At 42.1% G+C, this 22,992-nt stretch overlaps 2 protein-coding genes across 3 annotated transcripts in view; one reads left to right on the plus strand and one right to left on the minus strand.

Annotated features, from left to right (window-relative positions):
* The window catches only part of PRSS54 (serine protease 54), a 34,450-nt gene extending 19,340 nt beyond the window's left edge, over positions 1–15,110 (minus strand). Inside the window, exons 1-5 of the mRNA XM_041125899.1 lie at positions 14,386–15,110; positions 12,827–12,946; positions 8,188–8,273; positions 5,459–5,511; positions 1,079–1,160 (exon numbers count right to left, since the gene is read on the minus strand). Of these exons, the coding sequence (XP_040981833.1) occupies positions 1,079–1,160; positions 5,459–5,511; positions 8,188–8,273; positions 12,827–12,897 (292 nt within the window). The 5' untranslated portion in view covers positions 12,898–12,946; positions 14,386–15,110. The remainder of the gene's footprint in view (positions 1–1,078; positions 1,161–5,458; positions 5,512–8,187; positions 8,274–12,826; positions 12,947–14,385) is intronic.
* Positions 15,111–15,156: 46 nt separating this feature from the next.
* On the plus strand, positions 15,157–21,853 carry GINS3 (GINS complex subunit 3). Of its 2 annotated transcripts, none has more exons than XM_030024875.1 (3): positions 15,157–15,454; positions 15,918–16,151; positions 20,883–21,853. In XM_030024875.1, exons 1-3 carry the CDS (start codon positions 15,281–15,283, stop codon positions 21,015–21,017), a joined length of 543 nt encoding a protein of 180 aa, XP_029880735.1. In that variant the 5' UTR covers positions 15,157–15,280; the 3' UTR covers positions 21,018–21,853. The 2 variants fall into 2 exon arrangements, with proteins under 2 accessions (XP_029880735.1, XP_029880734.1); XM_030024874.2 differs by lacking the exon at positions 20,883–21,853 and adding an exon at positions 18,805–20,743 and having other exon boundaries at positions 15,163–15,454.
* The last annotated feature ends 1,139 nt before the right edge of the window (positions 21,854–22,992 follow it).

Raw genomic sequence — 22,992 nt, forward strand, 5'->3', positions numbered from 1 at the left:
GCCCATGCACTCACCAAATTTATAGCCTTGATCTAAGGACAAAGCTGAAAGAGCCTCATAAGCCCAAACTGCACTGCATGGCAGACAACATTCACTGTATTTGTGAATTGGACTGCCTGACTGCTGCCTTGTCACGTTTAGTACAAAAGTTTTTGCAATGTGTAAGGGTAGAGCACGCCAAAGCCTCATGCTAAAAAGCTGATATGGTGTTTGTTCACTGGAATTTAGCAGATACAGAGATCAGGTCTCATAAATGAGAGAACCCATCAAAGAGAGCTTCTAAGGTAAACACATCCTCTTAAAAGGGTCTTATCTCTGCACCAGTAGATCAAAGAGCACTCTTGCACAGCTGTATAGTGTGCAGGTGCTATTACTAGTCCTCTACAAAACAGACTGGCTTGCTTATTGACTTGCAGGACTGTGAGACATGCATCACACATGAAACTCATGATGCAGAGTTTGGGGATTTTTAATAAATGGATATCTAATGTTAGACTATCGTTTAGGAACCTGAACTAATACCCTGACTTGCAAAACACAAAAAGCTCCACAACACCCAAGGAGTCCAAAGTGAAGGGATTTTTCAAAGATACAAGTTAATTTTATCAGCCACCAAAAAGGGATGATATAAAAAAGTGTTAGACCATGTTTCCAGGAACTTCATGTGCCATGGAATACTCACTAGCCACCAACACTTGTGATTTTATAAAAATGCTTTCCATTTGAAAATTTTTTTCTATGCCTCCATTGCCTAGTGAAAGACACATACACACACAAAAGACCAGACAGAAGGAAATGGCAGTACTTCTTATACCTGAAGTGCTGCCAAATATACACCATCAAGCTTGGAGACGGCAGTCTTAGATCACTTCTAAAAACAGTAATTTCCAACAAAGGCTTGATTTTGAAGGAATAATGTCACATCTAAGAGATTATGAAAGCAATAGTTCCTTTGGCGGAAGCAGAAACTACCTACTTGCTAGCCTATCTCAGCAACTTGTTGTAGGATTTGTTATAAAAATCCTACTCTGCCGACAGAGAAAAGGTAGCCACTGTAAAAGGATGAATAGTTAGTTACCTTTTACTTTCAGGGTCACTGGGTACGTGATCTGCTCTGACTGTCCTTTCATTCTTCCTGGAGCAATGGCTGGAATGTTCTGCTGCGAATAAAAAGCATAGAAGGGATCATAGGGATCAGGTGAATCTGAGGCCACAAACGACATTACATAACCAGGAATGGCTGATACTGCACCAGTCAACTTCTCATGAAGTCAAGGTGATGGTATCAGCATGAACATTTTATCCCCTTCTGCTTTTGGTTTGATCCCTGGGCAGTCTCCAGCAAACTGGGTCAGGGATTCCTTCCCTCTGTCTTCTGGGATTCAACAGGCTCTTCCACTACTCCAGACTCTGAGCACCCACAGTCTCTAACTGGTGTACCTTCTTAACTCACCTGGGAATTAGGACAATGCTGCTGTCCCCTTCTTACAAATGGGGCACAGAGGAACAGCCGGACTGTTGCACAAATTCTTAATTGTGTTTTGGCATTTGACTATGAGCTCCTCCTCAGCATCACTTCCTCTTGTCTCTAAGGTTTCAGCTCTGAGTTAGGCATTTAGGTACTTCTTTGGCTTCTGGCATAAATGACTTTTTCAGTGCCACATGCAGACAACGTGGGAAGCCTGGGTCTGACACTGTCATTCTTGGGCTAATTTAAAAGGAGATCCTGTCATGAAAAATCTCCCCTTTGAGATTATGTGCCTCACAAAATACTAGTAGTATAACCAGAAAGCAGGATTTTCTTGCAAGATTGTGTACTACTTTAAAAAAGATTCATATGTTCTAAGAAGAGGAGAGGAGAGAGGTTAAAAAGTAGAATAAATAAGACTGACTAAAAAGAAGCATGCAGTGTGGTATTCAAAAAAAGCTCAGCATCAGCTTAACACTGCTTTCAAATTTGTCAAAGGCAGAGAGGAACTGATATAATTTTAGCCATTATTCCCCATTAAGGCTATGCATTCATGGAGAAAAAGGTATGTTTTTACACTGAATTAGTTATCCAGCTTGAATCAGGCATATTGGGCATACACTTTACCCAATCTTTACTTATATGACCCCATGTCTGTCTTCCGTGGAGCCTCTGCTTCACTCAGTCCACAAGGCAGAGATGCAGAGGAACCTACTCTGACTGACCAGATTGGATGAGTCCTGTTAGTTCCAAGTCAAGAGCACAGAATGAATCGAAGTGCCTTTTTCAAGCAGAAGAGCTCTGTCAGAAAGAACGGCGGGAACAATGCTCAGGAGAAAATTAGGCCTGAAGACTGGGCAGGAATATTATTAAGTTAATAAGAAAAGCAAACAGCGAGGTTTGGGGGAAAGAAGGGAAGGAATTTATGCATTAACTTGGCCCATCATTGTGGGGTTTGTCCATTTGTAGGCACTTGGACCACTGTCCTCCTCCCCCCAAAGTCAATTGTAAAACCTCAGATGCACTGACACAGAGTCTGGCCCTGCATAGCAATTTATGCCTTGAAATGTACAAGTTAATTACTCCTTCCAGTCTTGATGAGGCAAGAGATGTCTATGTGGCCCAAAGACTCTCTCTACTGATAGGAAAACTGAAAAAGAGAGAACCGACTTTCTCCGAGTCACAAAGTACATCCTTGGCAGAACTGGGAGGGGTTCAGAAAACTGTAGGGTGCAGAAATCCCAGTTCTGAACTCATCCCATGCATAAACAGATCATAATTTTTAATGTCTGCTGCCAGTCACGCTGACGGAAGGGTTCTGGGATCTGCTGACTTTGTGTTACCATAGCTTCTCAAGCGCAGACAGTGCAAGAAACTCCTCTACGTTTGCTTATCAGATCGCACCTATCTCTGTTTATACAGCCTGCCAGATGCATCCAAAAAAGACATTTACTAATTATTCTCTTGTCTAAAATGAGATGCAATGACACTCAGCTGTGCAGGTATAATTTTATTTTATACATACTTGGAACTAAACTCAGCCCAGTTGCGTGTCAACATAGATAGTGTCTGCCATGAAGGGTCCTCCTAGAACTGAAAGGATGGGAGCAGTCAGCCTCATCCCAGTCTGAATTCGTTCAGCAGTGAGATACAGGGACCTTAATGAGAAACACAGTCTGCACTGGAAAGGACAACTGGGACATGTTGTCAGCTAGGACATCAGTAACACCACTGAAAAGCAATCATTTGGCAACACGTGAGCCCGTCGGTGCCAGAAGAGCTATCATCTGCCACTGTATTTAGAATAGGAAGTAACTGTGGTAGAGTTTGTTTGTATTTTTTAATAGCAGCCACTATAGATAGTTAAAACCATAGAGCACAGCAGACCCCCCCACCCCAATACCTTCCTCTCTTCCCAGATATCACTGTACAATTTAGATGGTGCCATTAAATCTTTGCTTGCACACAGCAAGCCCTACACAACAGCCCATATAAAAACACGGACACTCTGAGAAAGTGAATCCATTCACTATCCTTTATTAATCCACTTGACTGAACGTCAGCCACATGCTTGTTGATCTCATCCCTCTGCTGTGTGGGCACGCATACAGACAAAGAAACTGCAATATGTTCTTAGGCTATTCTTAAGTAGCCCACCCTAGACATAGAAACACAGAGGGCTTTAACAGCACAGATGATAGGAGAAATAATCCCATTTCCCGCAACTTTCTGAAGTTTTCAGTGATTTATGAGTTTTTGCAGCAGATGGAGCCATTGCAGTATACACCATGAACTGTGAACTAGGCTAATTCAGCGTGTTCAAAGGAAAAAAAGCTTCTGCCTGCTATGAGGATATTTTCAAAAGAATCCTTGGCTGTATCCAGGCAAATGTGTGTCATCCAGGCAACTACATGCTCTTTTAGCAATTGGATTGGCTTGCCCTGAATGTCCTAGGACTGATTTTTAGATCTATAGGATCATTAGTAATTATACATTAGTATTACAATCTAAGCTGATGGTTTTAACATGCATCCGAAAGACAGCAGGTCCCCAAATCATGCCCACCCAGCAATTCTGGTACATAAAGACCAGCCTTTGCCATGATAATCAGCCAGTTCCCCTTACTGGTGCCAAAATCCATCTTTTTAAAGGTCAAATGTCACTACCATGGAAATGGTATATAGCTGCAATTGCTGAATTGTTATGTTGCAGGATACCCCTGGCTGATGGCATGAGGCTTTCAGAATGTTCACACACACACATATTAAGTAATACAAATAAGAATACAACAATTCAAGTTTCCAGAAATACATTCGTTTATGAGTATGACTCTTTAAAGGTTCTAGGAAGATAACTATGATCATAAACGTAGGCATAAAACAGCGAGCAATTCACGGTACAATTAGAATTTGAGATAAATGGATTCATAATCTCCTGCTCAAGCATCTAATTAAGAAGAAGCTGCATTCATCAAAGGCTTCTGTTGACATTATACATTACTGAAGGGGAATTGGGATTTAATATCTCCTTGGTATGCAAACGCATTACCATTTTCCTTGATGGAGGCTACACACATATACAAGAGGCAGATATTATTACACTTAATACAGAAAGACAGAATGCCTTCAAGAACTGACCCCTTATGTTCTGCATGCTGCATAAGACCTGCTCATAAGCTACTCAAGAATTACTTAGCAAGTCTGCCTCATATACTTTTAAATGCTTTGTAATTTTGAGTGTTAAAGATAGTACAGCAGCTCTTCTACAGTGACAATCACATCAGTTCTGGGACACGTTGCCATTGTACTGCTGGGCTGATAATAAATCAGGGTAACACTTCTAGCCCAAAACAAATCCCTCACCTGGAGTTATGGCTTTCACTCTACAGACCATCACAGCAGGGAATGTTACACTGAAAGCAAGTTAGGAGGCTGCAACACCAAGCCTATGCTTTCAGCACCATGAACCTACAAAGGACACCAATAGTATGTTATTACATTATCCAGGGATATCTTGGCCTTATGAGTAACATGCTGTAAATCAAGGGGAATCTGGTGAAATCGAGAGCTCACAGAAGGGCTGGACAGAGACCAAAGTCAGGCATGCAAGGAATTTCTGCCATGCATTACCACTAAAGACTGGAGGTCTAGCTTCTAATATATCATTCAGTCCCAGGCTCCAAATCAAAGCCTTCTCATTGCACTAACTCCTATGGTAGTTTTGGATTGAAACAGCTATTGAAATTGAGGCCACAAAACCCTTCCCTTTGGGCAATAAATCTAAATTTAGACCCTAATCTTCAAATGAACATATGAAGCTGATCTACCTCACTGCATTACTAATGTTCTTTACAAATATATGATGTCTTAAAGGCATTTTGCTTCTCTCAGTGTATATGTGGCACAGAGTTGGATTAAAAGGATGGATTCTGCTAGAAATACCCATCATTATATAGAGCAAGCACAAATAATAAGGAATCAGTTCACCTACCTTTTTAAAATACCTTTCTATAAAAACTGCAGGAAGTGCAAGCAAAAGAGAAGCTGAAAAGAAGGAAATAATAAAACGTCAAGAAATAACTGTGTTATATACTGGTCTGAAGATGCTATTGGTATGTATGCTCAGAGGCTGCGCTGGGCTGAACTGGCTGGCAGCAATGGCAAACTAAAACTTCTTTGGGGACCGTCAATCAGGCCGCTGCAAGTCGGGAGTTGCATTTATGGAGCTGAAGCTTCTGCACCCATGGGCTCAGAAGAGGTTACCTAGAACTGACACAGTGAAATGATGAGACTGCAAATAAGACAAAGCATGTTCCCAGCCAGCTGCTAAGCCATCCTCCTGGGGAGGTCAGACCTCTCTCCTAAGGAACCTTCTGGGGATGAGGTAGCTTGCAATGGCATCAGATGAAAAAGCTGGGCAGAGACTCTATATGAATCTACAGTTTTAAACTGCTCCTGTAGAGTTGTCTGTGTAGTCCAGGAGTGGCTCTTCAAACCTTTTTGCACCAGCCTGCTGAATTAGGGAAGGGAATCAATACATCTCTCTGACATCTCAGGAGGCTGGGTTTCCATGAGACGTTAACTCTGAAACCTAAATGCTAATTTAAATTCAAAGTTTTGAAGGGTGTCATTCCTAATCAGCTTTGCAAGAAATAGCTTAACTGTTTTGGTGTGGACAGTCAGAGCAAACTGTGATGATGCCATTACCTCCTCAACTAATTATTTGGGATGAAACTGAATGCAAGGGAAAATTTAAAAGTAGAGGAACATTCTGCAATAAAAATGTAACCTCATGCAGGGAAACTAGATGAGCAATGTTTATTAGGAGCAGGAGCTAAGTGTCTATTTTCTAGTGCTTGTGACGGGTTGACCTCAGCCAGCAGCCAAACACCCACCCAGCCTCTCGCTCGCTCCCCTCTCCTGCAGGATGGGGAGAAAACAGAAGGAAGGTAAAAAGACTCATGGATCAAGTTTAATAGGGAAAGCAAAAGCAAAAAGCGGAATTCATTCACTACTTCTCATCAGCAGGCAGATGTCCAGTCACTGCCTGGGAAGCAGGGTCTCAGCATGTGTAACTGTTGCTTGAGAAGACAAACACCGTGACCATGAATGTACTCCCTTCCACCTCCTTTCCCTGAGCTTTTATTGCTGAGCTCAATATCATATGGTATGGAATATCCCTTTGGTTGGCTGTTCCAGCCATGTCCCTTCCCCATCTCTTGCCCACCCCCAGCCTATTCATTGGAGGAGGGAGCAGAAGAAGCCTTGCCATTGTGCAAGCACTACTCAGCAATAGCCAAAACACTAGTGCATTATCAACACTGTTTTAAACACAAATGCAAAACAGAGCACCATACAGGCTGCTATGAAGAAAGTTAACTCCATCCCAGCCAGACCCAGTACAATGCTCTGTAATAAAATTATTCCTAAAGTTTAAAGCCAAAGTAGGCTTGAATGCAAAGGATGTTATGAAGAATCTGCTGCAATTTTAAGCAATTGCATTAGACCTTTACCTTCATGGTTTGACTCATGCATTTCACATCATTAACATTTCAGATATGCTAACCATGTCTGTGTTTCCACCCTTTGGGGAAAAGGGGCAACAAACTGCTGCATGCACCAGGAAGTTCCCAGGTGCACCCCAGTTCACCAGCCATTCTGACACAGGCCCAAACTATCTCTGCTGAGACACACCAGCAGGTCTCAGCTGGTTGAGATTTTCATCTCCTTTACTTGGTTCTGTTTAGAACAAAATTTTCTACCACGTGAACAAAGCTCATCCGTACAGGAAACCAATGAGCCATAGCTACAGAGCTAGTGAAGTCCCTCTTTGGTAGCCCATGTCCCATTGATAATTACCTCCTAACAGAGTTGGGCATCTAAGAACTGTTGCAGAGCTGAGCGTTGGTCTGTGGAATGAGCTTGTTAGGAACCACAAACCCCATCATGTTTTACCTGAAGTAAAACCGACTATCATCGAGTCTGACATCTCTACTAGAAAGCCATAGAATTGTGGGCATTTAGAAATGAAGCAGAGAAACAACTCTGTACTGCATACAAGTCTCAGAAAGGACATAAGGGAAAGGCTAAAATCTATAAGACACATTACTTAGTGCACTCAGAGGCTACAGGATGGAGACCACTGGTCAAAAAAGAAGAAAAGCAAAGCATTTGCACTGAATCACCAAAGAAGGTTTCAATGTCTTTAAGGACTGCTAATTGTAATATTGAAAGACGCCATCAACAAAAAAAAATCACCATTGGTGAACGGATATAACTGCACTTTCTGTAGTGGATTTACATCTATCTACTTGCCATGGAGATATTTGGCCCTGAAATTCTGTGAGAAGGATATAGATTTTTGAACTCCATATTTTGAAAATAAGGTCTAAAACCATGACTCATCTCAATGAGATTACTCTGGGTTTGCTGAACCTTCCCCGCTGAATGTGTTTTTCTGTTATTTTACTAGCTCTGCTTGTAAATACAGGATTATAAGAAAATGAGAAAAATCAAAACATAGGCAGTCTCTCCTAGAAGAGGTTAAAACCCTGCCAAAAATCCACATCTGGGTTTGTGTGATAAAGCCTGCCACTGAGTACAAGCCACGAAGCCCAGAGAAAATACATTTGCTTTTAAAATATCTCATGGGGTTTTGTCACTTTTGAATATAACATTCCTGGATATTTAGCTGATGACACTTGCACACTGCTGACTTACCGGCAATGAGATGTATTGCTGGCCACTTACAGGGGTGTTTCATGAAAACCAGGATAAACTTTATAGGATCAAAGAGTAGTCCATGCCTGAAAGAGAAAAGCTGTCAGATTTGAGGATACACTGTGACAAGATATTCTCAGAACTACAGAGCCACTCAACTGTCAGACAGTGCAAGCTGCCTGTCTTGTCTCTTCTTCATGTTCCCCCCCCACTGTGAATCACTGGACTTCTTCCAGATGGGATGTTCAAAATGAACTGCATCATCCCCTTAATCCTTTGACTCCAAAGGTTAATATCTCAAACTCTTCCCATGCTTCGCAAGCTCCCACCACCTGGGATCACTTGCCTGGTCTGGCAAGTGATAGTGGGTAGAGAGGGGGGGTCCTGCAGGACTCCACAGGCATCTTTTCAGCAGCTCAGAAAATGCTGCTATCAGACCACCTCTTAGATGGTATCCTCTCATTCCCAGCAGTTACCTTTCTGTCTCCCAAAAACGCCAGGAATGCAAGCAAGAAACTCTGGTTTTGCTCTGCTCCTCGTGGACCTCCTAGTCGTCTAAGACTAATGGTCTTTCCCACTGGGGCATAGAATTTTTGGTGTGCTAATTCTGACTATAATCACATGATATTAGCCAAGTTCCCAGTATGCGTTCAGTGTAACGTGACATTTCTATAGCATTTTTTACATTGAAGGATGAAAAAAAACCTTTTCACAAGCTACGAACGAGATTCTCTACTTTTTGACATGATCCAGTCTGCTCCAGCAAGGTGCTGTTAGATTTCACTTCCCATATGTGATCGGAGAAGAAACAGTTTGGATCTTTTCCTATTCTAACATGCCTCAAAAACATGGGACAGCCTGACCAGATATCCACAGTCCAGAAACAAAAAGCAGCAGCCAAGAGGCAATCAGGTTTAAGGTATTCAGAGATTCTGCTCGCCAAAGACAGCAAGCCATGGGGCAAAAGGAGCATTCACACTCTGACAAAGCAAAGGGAGATTCTGTTTCTAAGAACCCTGGAATATCAGCAGCATTCTGCTCATCTAATACTGATGGATGAAGGGCTGAAGTAATGCTGGTAACACTGAAACCATGGTTCAAAGAGCACAGGCAGTTGAAAACATGAAATGCAGATGACTGCCATCCTCTGTAGCTAGTGATCCTGGATCACTGGTATAGACAACATGGCAGATAAAGGCAGGGGGTGGGGGGCGAAGCCAGATACAAGAAATCTGAATGAAGGCAGTGAAGAAATTGGTAGCATTCATGTTTTAGTAACTTACTGATTACACAGAAGTGAGTTGATATGAACATGCTCTCCCTGCAATTCAGAATTAAAGCTCTTATTCTAGATCTTGAGAAATAAGTAATGTCGCCTTTTTTTTTTTTCAATAAGTCACTCACTCACTTAAACTCTCCAGACTAATGTGAGTAAGAGTGAGAACCAAGAGTGAGAACCTAGAATGAAGAAAAATATTATCAGGATGTAAAGATAAAAATATTAAAAATATCTGTAGTCAGATATTAAAATTGCTTATTTGAGTCTGAAAGACAAAGAATAATATTTTCTTCTCTTTATAGGGGTAAAATTTGCAAATTTTACCTTGCTTTTACTGGAAATGTCCTGGATAGCCCAGAAAAATAGCCCAACATCATTTAGAAAGTGAAGCTCATACAGCACCCCACCCCCTTATCTTCCTTTCAAACAGGTCATCAGTTTCTAGTTTTTATGTAATTTCTTAGAAAAAAAAAAGAAGCTTTCTTCTGTGCACAAAGATCGATTCATTAGATGTTTTTTGTCTCTGGGCATTGAGCAGCCTTTTACTGAATGGAGTTGGAGTGCATGCAACTTAATTGGAAGAGCATAATTTCCAACATCTCCCTAGGATATTTACTGTGAATGGTGAGACATAAGAAAAAGGAAATTGCTGATGTTTAATGTTTTATGCTGTGGAAAGGATTGTTTTGCTCAGCAGCTTGAGTACCGTACAGGTAGGAAAGGGTCTCCCTCTCAAGAATGAACACTACTTTTCTTTCATCCACGTCATGTGAGTAGATGTGAATGAAATAAAAATACATGTGAGTTTTCTGCTCACGTCATCACAGTTACACTGAGATGCCAAAAATCTGAGAAATCTCACCCCTTTTGAATTTACTGCAGATATAAAATTCTGCACAGTAATCAGCAACTTCCTTAATTTATTGCTGAAGGCAGTTATCACAATTACCATTTTCCCATACTTCTAAACAAAAACAATAGTAAATTGCCATCTAGGGAAATCCAAGTGCAAGAAGCACGAACAATTTTGGCAGTATTCCCATCTAAATCATAAAAAGTTTTAGCAACATGGCACCACTCCTTAAAACAAGAAACCTTCATCAGATGCCTGCTGCTGACTTAACTGTGACTTTCCACTTACCAGCAAAACTACACAATGGTTAAAAATGCCTTGGAAATTGCTGAATCCACTCCCACATAATAACAGAGATTCACACAGTGAATGACAGGAAAAAAATATTTAAGAGTTCTAGAAATGCTTCTATTTTCACTTTGGTTGTCAAAAATGCTATTTCCAATACCAGCTATAGCATCTGGTTTATCTTATCACTTCAAGCTAGCCAGAGTCCCTGCTGAGATTGCTGTCTTCTTGCTAAGAGACCCTTGGCTAGAAGCTGGAAGCCAGAAGACCCTTTCCATAGGATGCTTGGTTACCCTAAATCCCTTCGCTTCTTCTATGGCTGTTCTCCTGTCTGCAAAATGTGACACAATCCTCCTCCTTTCCTCCACGTGGAAAGGAATGATACTTTGAGATGTAAATAAGAATATGGTGTATCATTAATACTGTTGCTGAATCTCTCACATTGGCAGATAAACTGAACAGGCAAGCAATTATCTCCTTGGTTTAACTGCTGACTTGTGCTGCTACCCCTTTTCATTCAAAAAATAAAGTTCTACTGGACTGCAGGATCTATCTCTTGGAGAACAGTATTTATTCATAGCACTTAACTCTCTTACGATAATCCTACTGAAGCCAATTGGTTTACTTGAGTTATATGTCTGTATTTGCACAACAAAGGGGTTGCAAAAGCTTGTATCAAAGATACAGTATGGCATTACTTACAAATAAGAACTCCCACTGCTGCAGGCAAGTTAACTGATTAGGAAATGCAAATTTGGTAAGTGAAAGTTCCAGGAGGGAAAGGAATGATCTGAGTAGCATCAGAAAACCCTGCGGATGTGGGTGAAGGATATGTGCTACGTATTGCCTTCTATCAGCTGGACACCATGAAACAGAAAGCTCCGCTCTCAGATGTATACACACCACATGCCTGAGTTTTACTTGTGCACTCGGGATTCTCTGGCCAGGATTAGACAGCGAGATTCTGGCTCCACTGAAGTCAGTTGTCTCATCTAGGGATCTTAAGACAGCCAAAAACCCTGCCAGGGTTTCCAATTACTTGATACAAACACAAATAAGAAAAGCAGGTCATACTATAATCCTATATGGTAATTGAGATTCTGCATGAGAGCGGACAAAGGCTCAATATCAACCTTAGTTTGTGCTGTGGTTTAGTCCAATATGTAGAGACTAATGATTGCTCTCTCACTTTGACCTTAAAAAGTAAGGTAAGGTGAAGTCACAGGGAGTGGTACTTCCTGCTCCCATCAACACCCTGCAGCTTTTTCAGTTGTCTCACTTCATGTATTTAATATTATTTAAATTACCCATAATGGCAGCATCAGCTGACTGTCGTAACATCACATACACATGCTGTCATGACACATCTCGCAACTATGCAATACACACAGACATCAGCCTGCTCTGATCAAATGGAAGTCCCTAGAAGAAGCAGGTAACATAATTTTGCTTCCCTGAATTTATCTGAGAGATTAAATTGGCTGAATTTTGTGGTATTCATGATTTAAGAAGTACATAGATGGGATGTAACAGCTGTCCCTTGATTTCTAAGTTTTCATTCTTTCCCATACTTTGCAATCCTCTCAATTTATCTACTGTACCTGGAAGTAATTTGGGTTTTACCCATCACAGCTCAAACTTACTTCTGTAATATTTTGCTCTGTCATTACTCAGTTTTTGGCATATGCCTTCGCCTCCTGCCTCTTTTGCTCCACCACTGCCTTCTCTCAACATCTCTTTCCCTTTCTTCTCCTTACACGCTTTTGATCCTTTTTTTACTCTGATTATTGAGGGATTCCGTCATTATTTGTCTCAGTAAAGCTACAGGGTCCGATTCCCCTCTCAGACTACTTATGTATAATGAGTCCAGCATCCTAAACCATATTATATTTTCATGAAGATGATTTCCAAGACCTTCCTGAAAGAAAAGGAATGTCTTGTGTCATAACTGAACCTGTTTGTACTTGGAGGATTTGTAAACTGGAGACTCATTATGCCTATATTTATACTAAGATTCATACATGAGTGGTCAAGAGTAAGAACCTGCCTAGTACCTTTCTCAGGATGAGAAGGCAAACATACTACAAAAAGGGGCAACATAATTTTGGTTACCAAACCCATCATTCATTAAAATTCTCACAGAAGAACAATTCTTCAGCTGATTTTACAGTGAGTGTAAACATCTTTCCCCTTTGTGTTCTTTCAGCTTTGCCCAGTACCTTAGGCCTTCTACATCTCTGTGCCTCATTTCAGTATCACCTGCTATAGGCCGAGGCATCTTGGGGCACATGGAAACAGTGCTTTTCTTTCTTATTTTTCCAGATGTCTACTTCTGCACCCTAGAAAAATAACATATTCCATTTGCATAGTTCTCTCCTCTCACTCACAGTGCAAGCTTTCATATTTAGCATAGAGCTTTGTTTCCTAAACCTGATTAAGCAGGGAATATTTTTACTAATCCAATTCAGCAAATTATAATTTTATCAGAACTGCCCTTTAGAAAGAGCTTTTGGAAATTGCTCTGTAACTCCTTTGGAACATGTGCATAGATAGAAGGATTTCTTTTCCAAACAGAAAGACTTCATCTCTCATTAAAAAACACAAAACCAACACAGGACAATAATTAACATTGCTAACTCTAATATAATATCTGGTTTCTGTACCATAGATAAAAATTCAGCATCTTACAAGAAATGGCCTTTTACATTAAATCTCGTTTCAGGAGCATGCATTTCTCTTACGGCTGTTGTCAGGATTTAACGTACTGACATTCTAAAATCAGCAGTGTGCGGGCGTCACATTGACAAACACATGCGCATACATTCCTTCTGTTCCTGGATCTCTATTTCTGATACTTGTCTAACAAATTAATGGCATTTAGATTTTTGCAAATCCAGCATGCCACAGTTCACAAAAAGTTTGCATTTCTTTGTTGGCTGCATTTTTATAGCATATACTGCCATGGCAGCTAAGGGATGTGTAAGTGATGGAAGTACATCATCCTAAGGTCTCAAGTCTTCACTGCCTGTGCTTTATTTTTCTTAGTCTGAAATAAAATAGTGCAAGATTTAATACACTGGTGCAAATTTGATTATTTTTGCATGAGTTTGACTTTGAACAAGATATTAAAGTACCAGCAAGCTAATTAATGAAGACAAAACAATATCAAATCACAATGGATCCAGCTTGAGCAAACAGCAGCCATGAAAAATGCTGAGGCTGTAAGAATTAAAAGGTAATTGAAGAGGCATTGGCTTACGCCTTAGTCATGGACTGAAAACGTCATTAAACAAATCATCAACCCCCCTATAAATAACTCTGTCGTTATTCTTCAGCAACTTTGTCAAGTCTCTGAGTTTTAACCCTGCTCAATTGTTTGTTTTGGTTCCTTAGCAGAACAAAGACTGAAATGTTTACTAGATTATTTAAAAGTTATTTTATAGACCGCTGTATATAGAAAGAGTAATGTTTTCAGGACACAACATTTCAGGAATAGCAAGAAAACTTTAATGTGATGAAAAATGAACTAATTTTGAAACAATTGAGGGAAAAAAAAAAAGAGGTGGCACAACGTCAGGTTCTAATCTGAAGTAAAATTCAGATAAAAATGGAGTTAACCACCATTCTTATACACACTCAAACCCAGAATTTAGCACAGGCTATGTGATTCTGCCACCAAAATATGACTTCATTATTTATTTTATAGCACTGAAACAAATTACTGAGGGATGTAGCCTCACTTTGAAATCCATGGTATACATAGCTCATTAATACCAACCTCTGCCTACTCAGCACAGCCACATCTGTCGGTCTCATCTTCTACTCTGCAAGACGACCCATGTCCTTAATTGCCAAAAAGAAAACACAGGGATAACTAACCACACGAGCAGCACTTGCTTGGCTTTTCATACAGCTAAATGGAAGGTTCCGATGAACGTACTGAAGCTGCAGGGCAATCCCTCTGCCTGCCGAACAGCTGTCCCGAGGGACCAGCGAGGGGCCCGCGGGTCCTGCCGGAGGACAGGACCTCTGTCAGCCAGCAGTGCTGGCCACGGCCTGCAAATTCAGCCTGGTGCGTGTATGTAGACGAGATACGCCTTCGAGATACCTCTTCTACAGCGGCCTGCCCGCAAGGCCAGGCTGGCGGGCCGGGCGGGGGATGGGTGGCTGCTGCAAGGAGCTGCCCGGAGGCCAGTCTGAAAGCAAGCCAGAGCCGCTGCCACGGCCGCCCCTTGCTAGAAAGGCTGCTGGCGGCGGACAACCGCCGGCGTGCGGAATGGAGGCCACGCCGGCACGGGCAGGCCGAGGCCGGGCCAGGCCCGGCGCTCGGCAGCTCGCTGCCGAGGCCCGAGGCCCGGCCTCCCCTTGGCTCGGCAGCGCGCCTGCCCGGTCCCTAAGGCCGCCAAGCAGCAGAGCCAGCGCGGGTGCGGGGGACGGACCCCCGCCGCAGTGCCGGCACAGCCGCGAGGGAGAGCCCCACCGAGCCCCGGGCCCGCCCCCTTCCCGCCGCCGGGCGCGGGGCGGGGCGGGGCTGCGCAGGCAGGGGCGGGCCGTGCCACCGCGCATGCGCGACGCCGCTCCGTCCGGCGGCGGGAGGGGCTCGACCGGCTGCGCGGGAGGTGCCGCGGGAGTCCCGAGGCGCCGGGGCCGGTCCGGTGCCCGCTCGCCCGGCCATGTCCGAGGCGTATTTCCCTGTGGGCCCCGGGCTGGGCCCGGAGGAGAATTTCCTGTCGCTGGACGACATCCTGATGTCTCAGGAGAAGCTGCCGGGCCGCGCCGAGAGCAGCCTGCCGCGTCTGGCTTTCGCGCTGGGCCCGGGGGCCGGCACTGGCGACTCCATCCCTGAGGTAACCGGTGGGTGGTGGGGAAAGAACTACAACTCCCGGCAGCCACCGCGCGGGGCGGGGCGTACAGCGGAGGCGCGGGGGACGCTGGGAGCTGTAGGCGACCCCACCCGGTGGTGGCTGGCTGGCGTTTTCTAGCTACTTTTTAAAAAGTTACTTTTATTCTATGCATTTTGCCTGCTTTGTTTCGTTGTGGTTTTTTTTTTTTTTCTGGTGTTTAATAATCTGACAATTATTGCATTATACAACATCAATAAAAAAAGTCCACTTTCAGAGTCTTGCAGTAATAGTCAATGCATCTGAAGTGGGTCTGTTTTATATTACAATTACAGCAGACTGCTCTGAAAACAAAATCGACTTTTTGCAATACTGGATCTGCATGAATAAAGTTTGCTATCTGTCTTTGGGGTTGCTTTACGTCTGTTTTCATGATGTAGGCAACTTTGGGTGTTTCTCATTCATGCAGGGATCAAAGCTGGAAATACCTCTGTGGCTTGCTAAAGGTCTACATGACAGCAAAAGAAGAATCATTTCTGTGGAACTGCCAAAGATTTACAAGGAAGCCTGGAGGACAGTGTTCAGCGCTGATGCCAACGTGGTTGATCTGCATAAGATGGGGCCATACTACTATGGATTTGGCTCCCAGCTCCTGAATTTTGACAATCCAGAGAATCCTGAGATAGCTCAGAGTATCCTGCAGGCAAGTATCTGAACTAAGTCTTGAAATTTGGTTTTAAGTTTTTCCATCTTCCTCTTGTTCCCAGCTGCTCAACAGTCTTCAGGAAAGATATCGTGTTGTCATCCAAATGACCTCTGGATATGGATGTCTAGATCAAGTTGTAGGATGACCCTTTGGGCAACTGCACAGTCTAGAGGTGGAAGCCTAAAGTATGCATCCGGGAGTGTAATTTTAGCTTGGCGTTTCCACACTGTAAATATGGTATTTCATAAAATCCTGTAAAACAGGACTAGAGGAGACATAAGATTATTTAATTGTGCCTGTGCTTCAAGGCAGAATTAATTCACCCTCTATTATTTCTATTTTTCTACTCTGTTTTTAAAGCTCTCTAATGATGAGACTTCACACTGCTCTGGGCAGTCTGTTTCAGTGGTTTGCCATCATAATCTTAGAAGGTTTCCTCTAATGTCTAAATTAAAGCTCCTTTGCAGCAATACAAGCTCCGTTCTGTTAGTCTCACACAAAATAAACACTGAGGACAGATGATTCTCTTCCTTCCTGCAGCAGTCCCAATTCATTTGGTATCTCTTTGTGGGTCCTGCTTTCTAACCTCTGATTGTCCTTATTGTGCACTCCTGGTATCTTTCCAGTTGATCTGCATCCACTGTGACTTGCAGTGCCCTGAACAGCATACAGCCTCCTGTTTAGGACTTGCGCTGATGAAAACAAAAAGCTTACTCTGTGAATTTTGTAGGCTCATCGTGGTGCAGCATCTTGTTTTTCACAATAGAGTGACATTGATATGCGTTCGGTTTACAGTCCACAGTAAGATGGTACAGATTGCATACACAGACAATCGTTCCTCTTCCTGCCTTTGCATGGTTCCCTGTTTCTGCCTTAATGTAAAACCTTACATTAGTCCCAGGTGAATTACATCCTATTGTTTTCACACCATCTTTCTAATTTGTCAGGATCATTATGAATCAAGAGTTCTGCTCCCCAACATGCTTGCAGTCATCCCTTCTCCTGCATGTTGTTTGTTAATTTAATAAGCATAACTTCTGTTCCTTTAGTAACCTTATTAATATATTAAACAGTACTTGGTTCCAGATAGACCCCTGTTGAACTCTACTCAATATGTTCTTCCCTCCTGACAGGAGCTATGGGTAATCGTCTTTACCGACCACCTATGGGTGGTTTAGCTAAATCTTGCAAGAATGCCCCATGACAGATACCTGTCTGCTGCTTTTCCTCCCTTTGTAAGGCCTAGCATCCTGCCATAATAGGAAACTAGGCTGGTCTCTCAAAGTTTGTTCTTGGCAAGTCCATGTTGGCTATTATTCTCTCTATTTTCTTGCAGAAGTTTATGTATAGTTTATATATAGTATGTTTCCAGGAATTGATAATAATGGATTTATAATTCCCTGGCTCTTCCTTCCTCCCTCTCCATCTCCCCTTTATCTTTTAAAAGATAGAAACCATCTATGCCAGTTTCCGGACTTCTGTGCTCTTTGAGCTTTTAAAGATAACCACTAACAGCTCTGAGATTTCTTCAGCCAGCTCTCTAAGTAGTCTGGGATGATTGCTATTGGCTTTTTTTTTCTTCTTTTTTTTTCTTTCTCTATTCTTTAAATGAAGGCTGATGCAAAGAGGCTTTAAAGCACTGTTGCTTTCTTGGAGTTGTCCACTGAAAGCTTGCTTTCTGCATTGAGGAGGTGACCACACCTTTCCTTGTCTTTTCGCTTTCTGTTAATGGACATCTTGGGGAAAAAAGCCACATTAGCACAAATTACTTGTTGACAGAAAAATCAAAGCACTCAAGGTATGCTTTCTCTTTATTAAAAGCAAACAAGAGGGGAGCAGTGCTGACTTAAAAAATAAACAAAACACCAGCGAAAACTCCTTTTCCAAATATTCAGGAACTATTAATGTGAAGTATAACTATTTGGTGGCAAAGCCAAAATGAGAGTTATTAATTTATAATATATTTATTCTATAAATAAATCTCTAAAATACTACAGTTCTGATGATTCTAAAATAACAAAGCACAGTTTTCAAAGAGTTTTGACCCTTTTTTTTATTGCTAAAAGCAAAGATAAGGAGGGAAATAAAAATCCTTAAATATGTCCTGTTGCTTAACTTTTTAAAATGTTATTTATTAGTTGTAGATTTGGAAAAAGACTTTCTTTGTAGAAAAAACCTTTTTCCTGGTTAAGTGTTTTTTCAGCATACTGAATGCTTTACAGTGGCAGTTTGGCTTAACTTCAGGCCATTCACAGGTTGCAGCTTCTATGTTCCTGCAGTAGCTGCTGTGGCATGAAATTCATTCCACCCGCTCTAAAGCAATGATTGCTTGTGAAGTGAGATGGAATAGATCATTAATTATGTTATATACCACGTGGTCTGCTCAAGCCTGTCATTAGCAAGCAGCCAAAATCTAATTCTGTGCTTGCTTCCCATCTAGTGTATCAGGGACTTGTTCTCCCAGCTCAGGCAGGAAATGGTTTGTCTTTGTATCCAAGGTCAATAGGTGCTATGCTGTTTGGAGACCCTTGACTAGTTGTGAACTAGAGCCTACACCTTTGGCTTTTCAGTCTTGAAAGCTCAGACCTCTAGCATTTGAGCTGAAGAAGCCTCTGTGTTACCTGTCAGTAATTATGCTTATCTTCTTTAGACATTTATTAGCCGTTTTCGTCGTATCATGGACTCCTCTCAGAATGCCTACAACGAGGACACATCAGCACTGGTGGCTCGGCTGGATGAATTGGAGCGAGCCTTATTTCAAGCTGGCCAGAAAGGGCTGAATGACTTCCAGTGCTGGGAAAAGGGACAGGCTTCTCAAATCACAGCTTCAAGTCTGGTCCAGAATTATGGGAAAAGAAAGTTCACAGATATGGATGGTTAAAAGCCTGAAGAACATGCAGCTACAGTGGGGGACACTGAGAGATTTACAGTCTGTCTGTCAGAGAAGAGAAAGATGAATCAGCTTTGCAGAAGGACAGGCTCCCTGTCCATTAATGGGAATTCTTCTCTAGAACATCTTCGGATTAGACCAGTGCAAATTTTAAAGGCAGACGGCAAGGGTATAAAAAATAGATTGCATCACATCACTGGATAGCTTTACAGCTTACTCATACCACTCCTGAGGATTTGCAGTTAAAAGTGTTTGCTAGGTGGCTGAAAGGGTATGAGAGGATTTTCTAAAGGGGTAATTAATATTTATTATTCTTTATCTTCCAAATTGATATTTACAATACTGAATCTGTTTGGAAAAAAGTGTAATTCTATGTATTTCATCTTGTCCTTCCCATTCCAGCCTCCTGGGAACAAGTGTTTCCATGTTCCCTGTTCTTTGGAGAGCCTCAATGATGTGCAAAAAAATGTGCTACAAACCGCATTGAATTTTTCCCATTTCTAATACATTGAGGTGGAACAGGTACTCTTTGTGAGGCAGGAATGTTTTTCTTTGCTGACTTTTGTACACAGTGTTAGTGCCCCAGGGAAAAATACCTCCTCTAACCCATGTAGCAAGCGAAGTGGCTGGACAGGTCTCATGTGCCGCCTCATCCTCTCCCTTTCAGCCCTTGTGGTCTTGATGCTGCACAGGGTGGAGAATGTTCTCGTTTGATGCGAGTGGCTTTGGCAATGGATGCATCTCTATGATAGGTGTTAAGCTCCTCCGCTTGTTTTACAGAGGAGGCAACAGAAGTCAACAAAGAGTCTGGACCGTATCAGAAGCAGCAACTTTAATGGAAACTCTCCCCCATTATCAACCTCTGAGCCATCTGTTTTCCCATGAGAAATTCTTCTGATTACTAAATTTGGTTAGTAGAAGAGACAGAGCAAATGAACTGAGTTTCCTTTCTTCTGATCCATCTAAATGATTCTAGCAAAATGATCCTAGTAAATGTCATTCTTGCCCGTAGAAGTGACTGGAGTTGGAACTTGCTAATCAGCACAGTGGTTATCACCCCATGTGGATGCCCTTAAACTTAGATTATCTGAAGTCCCATTGGATTGGAGACAGAAAACAGATTGTTATCTCTGTAGGGCGTAGTTCCCACAATCATCAGGATGGTCGTCCTTTGGAAGCAGGTATTAGATATCTTATGGGTGCTTCTGAGCATCTGTAGCAGGTGGACCTTGCAGAGTACCTAAGCGGAGGAGCCAGATTGTAATGATACTGAGCGCTTCCTCTTCTGTGGGAATCACTGGGAGGTGGCAGCAAGATCCAGACCTTGGAGGAGTTGTTACTGGACTTGCAGATGCACCTGGATATCGGATACTTCAAGCTGGAAACCTCAAGTACAAAGGGTGCGTGGCCATCCCTTGGCGAGAGGACTGAAAGCTCTGCCTCTGGAGGTGGTGAGAGGGGACAGTGTGCTGGCTTCACACGCACCTTGGTGTCTCCACCTCAGCTGCACTGGGCCAGCTGTCCTGCCACAGGAGACTAATTGGAAGCTGTGCCTGACAAAGTATTTCAAGTATGTGCAAGATCAAATGCAGCTGAACTTAATGACTTAATGGCACATAATAGCCTATGTATTTTCATGAGGTTTTTGTCTATTGTCCATTTCTGGATTTTTATTTTGAATAAATATTTTGTAAGGGGATGCTTGCAATGTAAAATGTCTGTTGTTAATGGCCGCACAGCAGAAAAATTAGTCATAGATTGGAAACTGCAGGTCTCTACAAAACTGTGGCCATGATAGATAATGCAATCCTGCTTATATCATTCCTCTTCTTTTACAGGTAATGCGGTCAGGAGCTACAGTCGTGCAGTCATGCAAGTGTAGAAGTAGTTCCTGTCTGACTTACCCCACGTGGGTAATAGCTGTTTGCCCAAGTTGTGGGAGAGACATTGCCAACCAATCAATAAGCTATTGATTTTATAAATTGCATTTTATAAAACACGAGATGGATGGAGGTGATTCCATGTTACCTCAACTTTGTTGTAGAGTGGTGGGTAGTGGGTGGAAATTGGCCATCTCTGTATTTGTACCTTGCTGCTCCAAGCGCTGTAGCATAGACTTCATGTAGCATGTCAAAGCTGTTTTCAGTGCTTCAGCTGCAAGGGAAGCAAGTTTAAGTCCATCTGTGATGAGAACCATTTTTGAACTGGAAGGATTATTTTAATGAGATGGTGGGTTTGAGATCTCGTTGGTTTATAACAAAAATCACTAGTTCATCAATTTCAGGACTGGTTTTGGTAACTATCCAAACTCATTTTCCTATATTTGTGAGACCTTTTTCTTCTGTACTGCTGGGTGCAAAATCCAAGCAGACGGTTGCTCATTTGCCAACATTTTGTACAGCTACTTTCAGAGTGGGGAGAAAAAAAATCCCTGAAGTAGTCCTCAATGTCACTGGCTTTTTGTAAGTAGGCAGTGTCACTTTTAGTAACCCTGAGTGTTCAGGAATAAACACCAGTAAGACCATTAAAAAATTTCATCCTGTAATATTAAATTAATTACAGTATTTGGTTAGTAGATTTTATATTCTGTTGATTTTTTTTTTCCTTTTTTTTTGTTTTTCTTCCTTGCTGGCTGGAATGCTTTTTTTCTGTCAAGAAGTACAACAAGAGCTCTGTACTCTTTATGAACACAGACTGTCCTTTATGATTGCACCACAGCAAGCTCTGAGTTAGAGGAGTTCGAACTTGTGTATTTTCAGAATGGCACAATAAATCCTCATTACAGAACTATACAAAAGAGGTCTGAAAAGGACTTTTAAGTGTCATTTCTCCCCATGTCCCTCAGCTTTTAAACTGGAGGACTACTGATGTTTATGAGAAAGCAGTCCATAGACATGTTTTACAGTACTGCCACAATGGTTTTCATTGCGATCAGGTAAAAAATAGGCTAAATTTGAGATGCTGATTAGTTATGCATTCACATAAGAATAAGAATATTTGTTTGGGTTTTAATGGCCTGTTTTTGAAAAGAGGTAGGGGCTTACCTGGCCCAATCCTTCCCCTAAAGCGAGGCGTTGGACTTGATAATCCTTATGGGTCCCTTCCAACTTGAGATATTCTATGTTTAGCCCTGTCTAACCCATCTCAGGCTGATGTTTGTCCAGCCAGGCCTTTAGAAGCTGCCTCTGCAGCAGAACCCACAGCCTCCTTAGGTAGTCTGTTCTTGTGCCTGGCTGCAAAGTATGATGAATAAAGCAGATGAGGCAGCCGTGGAGGGTTGACCCCCAGTTACATACAAATAGCTCTGCAACCAGCACACAGACACTTTCTCGCCTACCTAAATTACCCTTTCACAAAACATTCATGTTTCTTCCTTGGTCTCCTTTGCTCTAAACAATGTCTTAGTTTGTCCTCTGGCATTGATTTATTTTTGGTCAGCAGAATGAAGCAGTTGATTGCTTCTGCCAGCCTCGAAGCAATAGGTGGTGTCATTTGGAACAAGAGCAACCAGGAGGAGCAGCAGCAAGCAATGTTTTGAGCACTGACATACTGTAACACCAGATATTATTTTAATGAGAGAAACAGTGGCACCAGAGTTAGGAGCACAAGCGTTTCTGATCTTGACCAGTGATTTTCTACCCATTTTTGGTGACCAGCTATTACAAGAGCTTCATTCAAAATTTTAATTGAACCAGTTGATGTAATCAGTAGAGGCACAGTGTGAATGCTTTCTTCATGCAGAGCTGCTTCTGTCCCCAGATGTGCTTTTTATAAAACACATTGTCTGGTAGCACAGCCTATGGCTCAGGAGTTCATGGTTTTATTAAAAAAAATAGCTATTCATCTAGCGCTGCCTCTGCCTGGCAGGAGGCAATTCAAAGCTGTTCCTTGCCTCAGTTTCCTTTTCTGGCAAATGAAGGTAACAATCCCTTATTAAGACTATATTTT

This window comes from Aquila chrysaetos, chromosome 9, assembly GCF_900496995.4.
Source record: "Aquila chrysaetos chrysaetos chromosome 9, bAquChr1.4, whole genome shotgun sequence".
Classification (NCBI taxonomy): Eukaryota; Metazoa; Chordata; class Aves; order Accipitriformes; family Accipitridae; genus Aquila; species Aquila chrysaetos.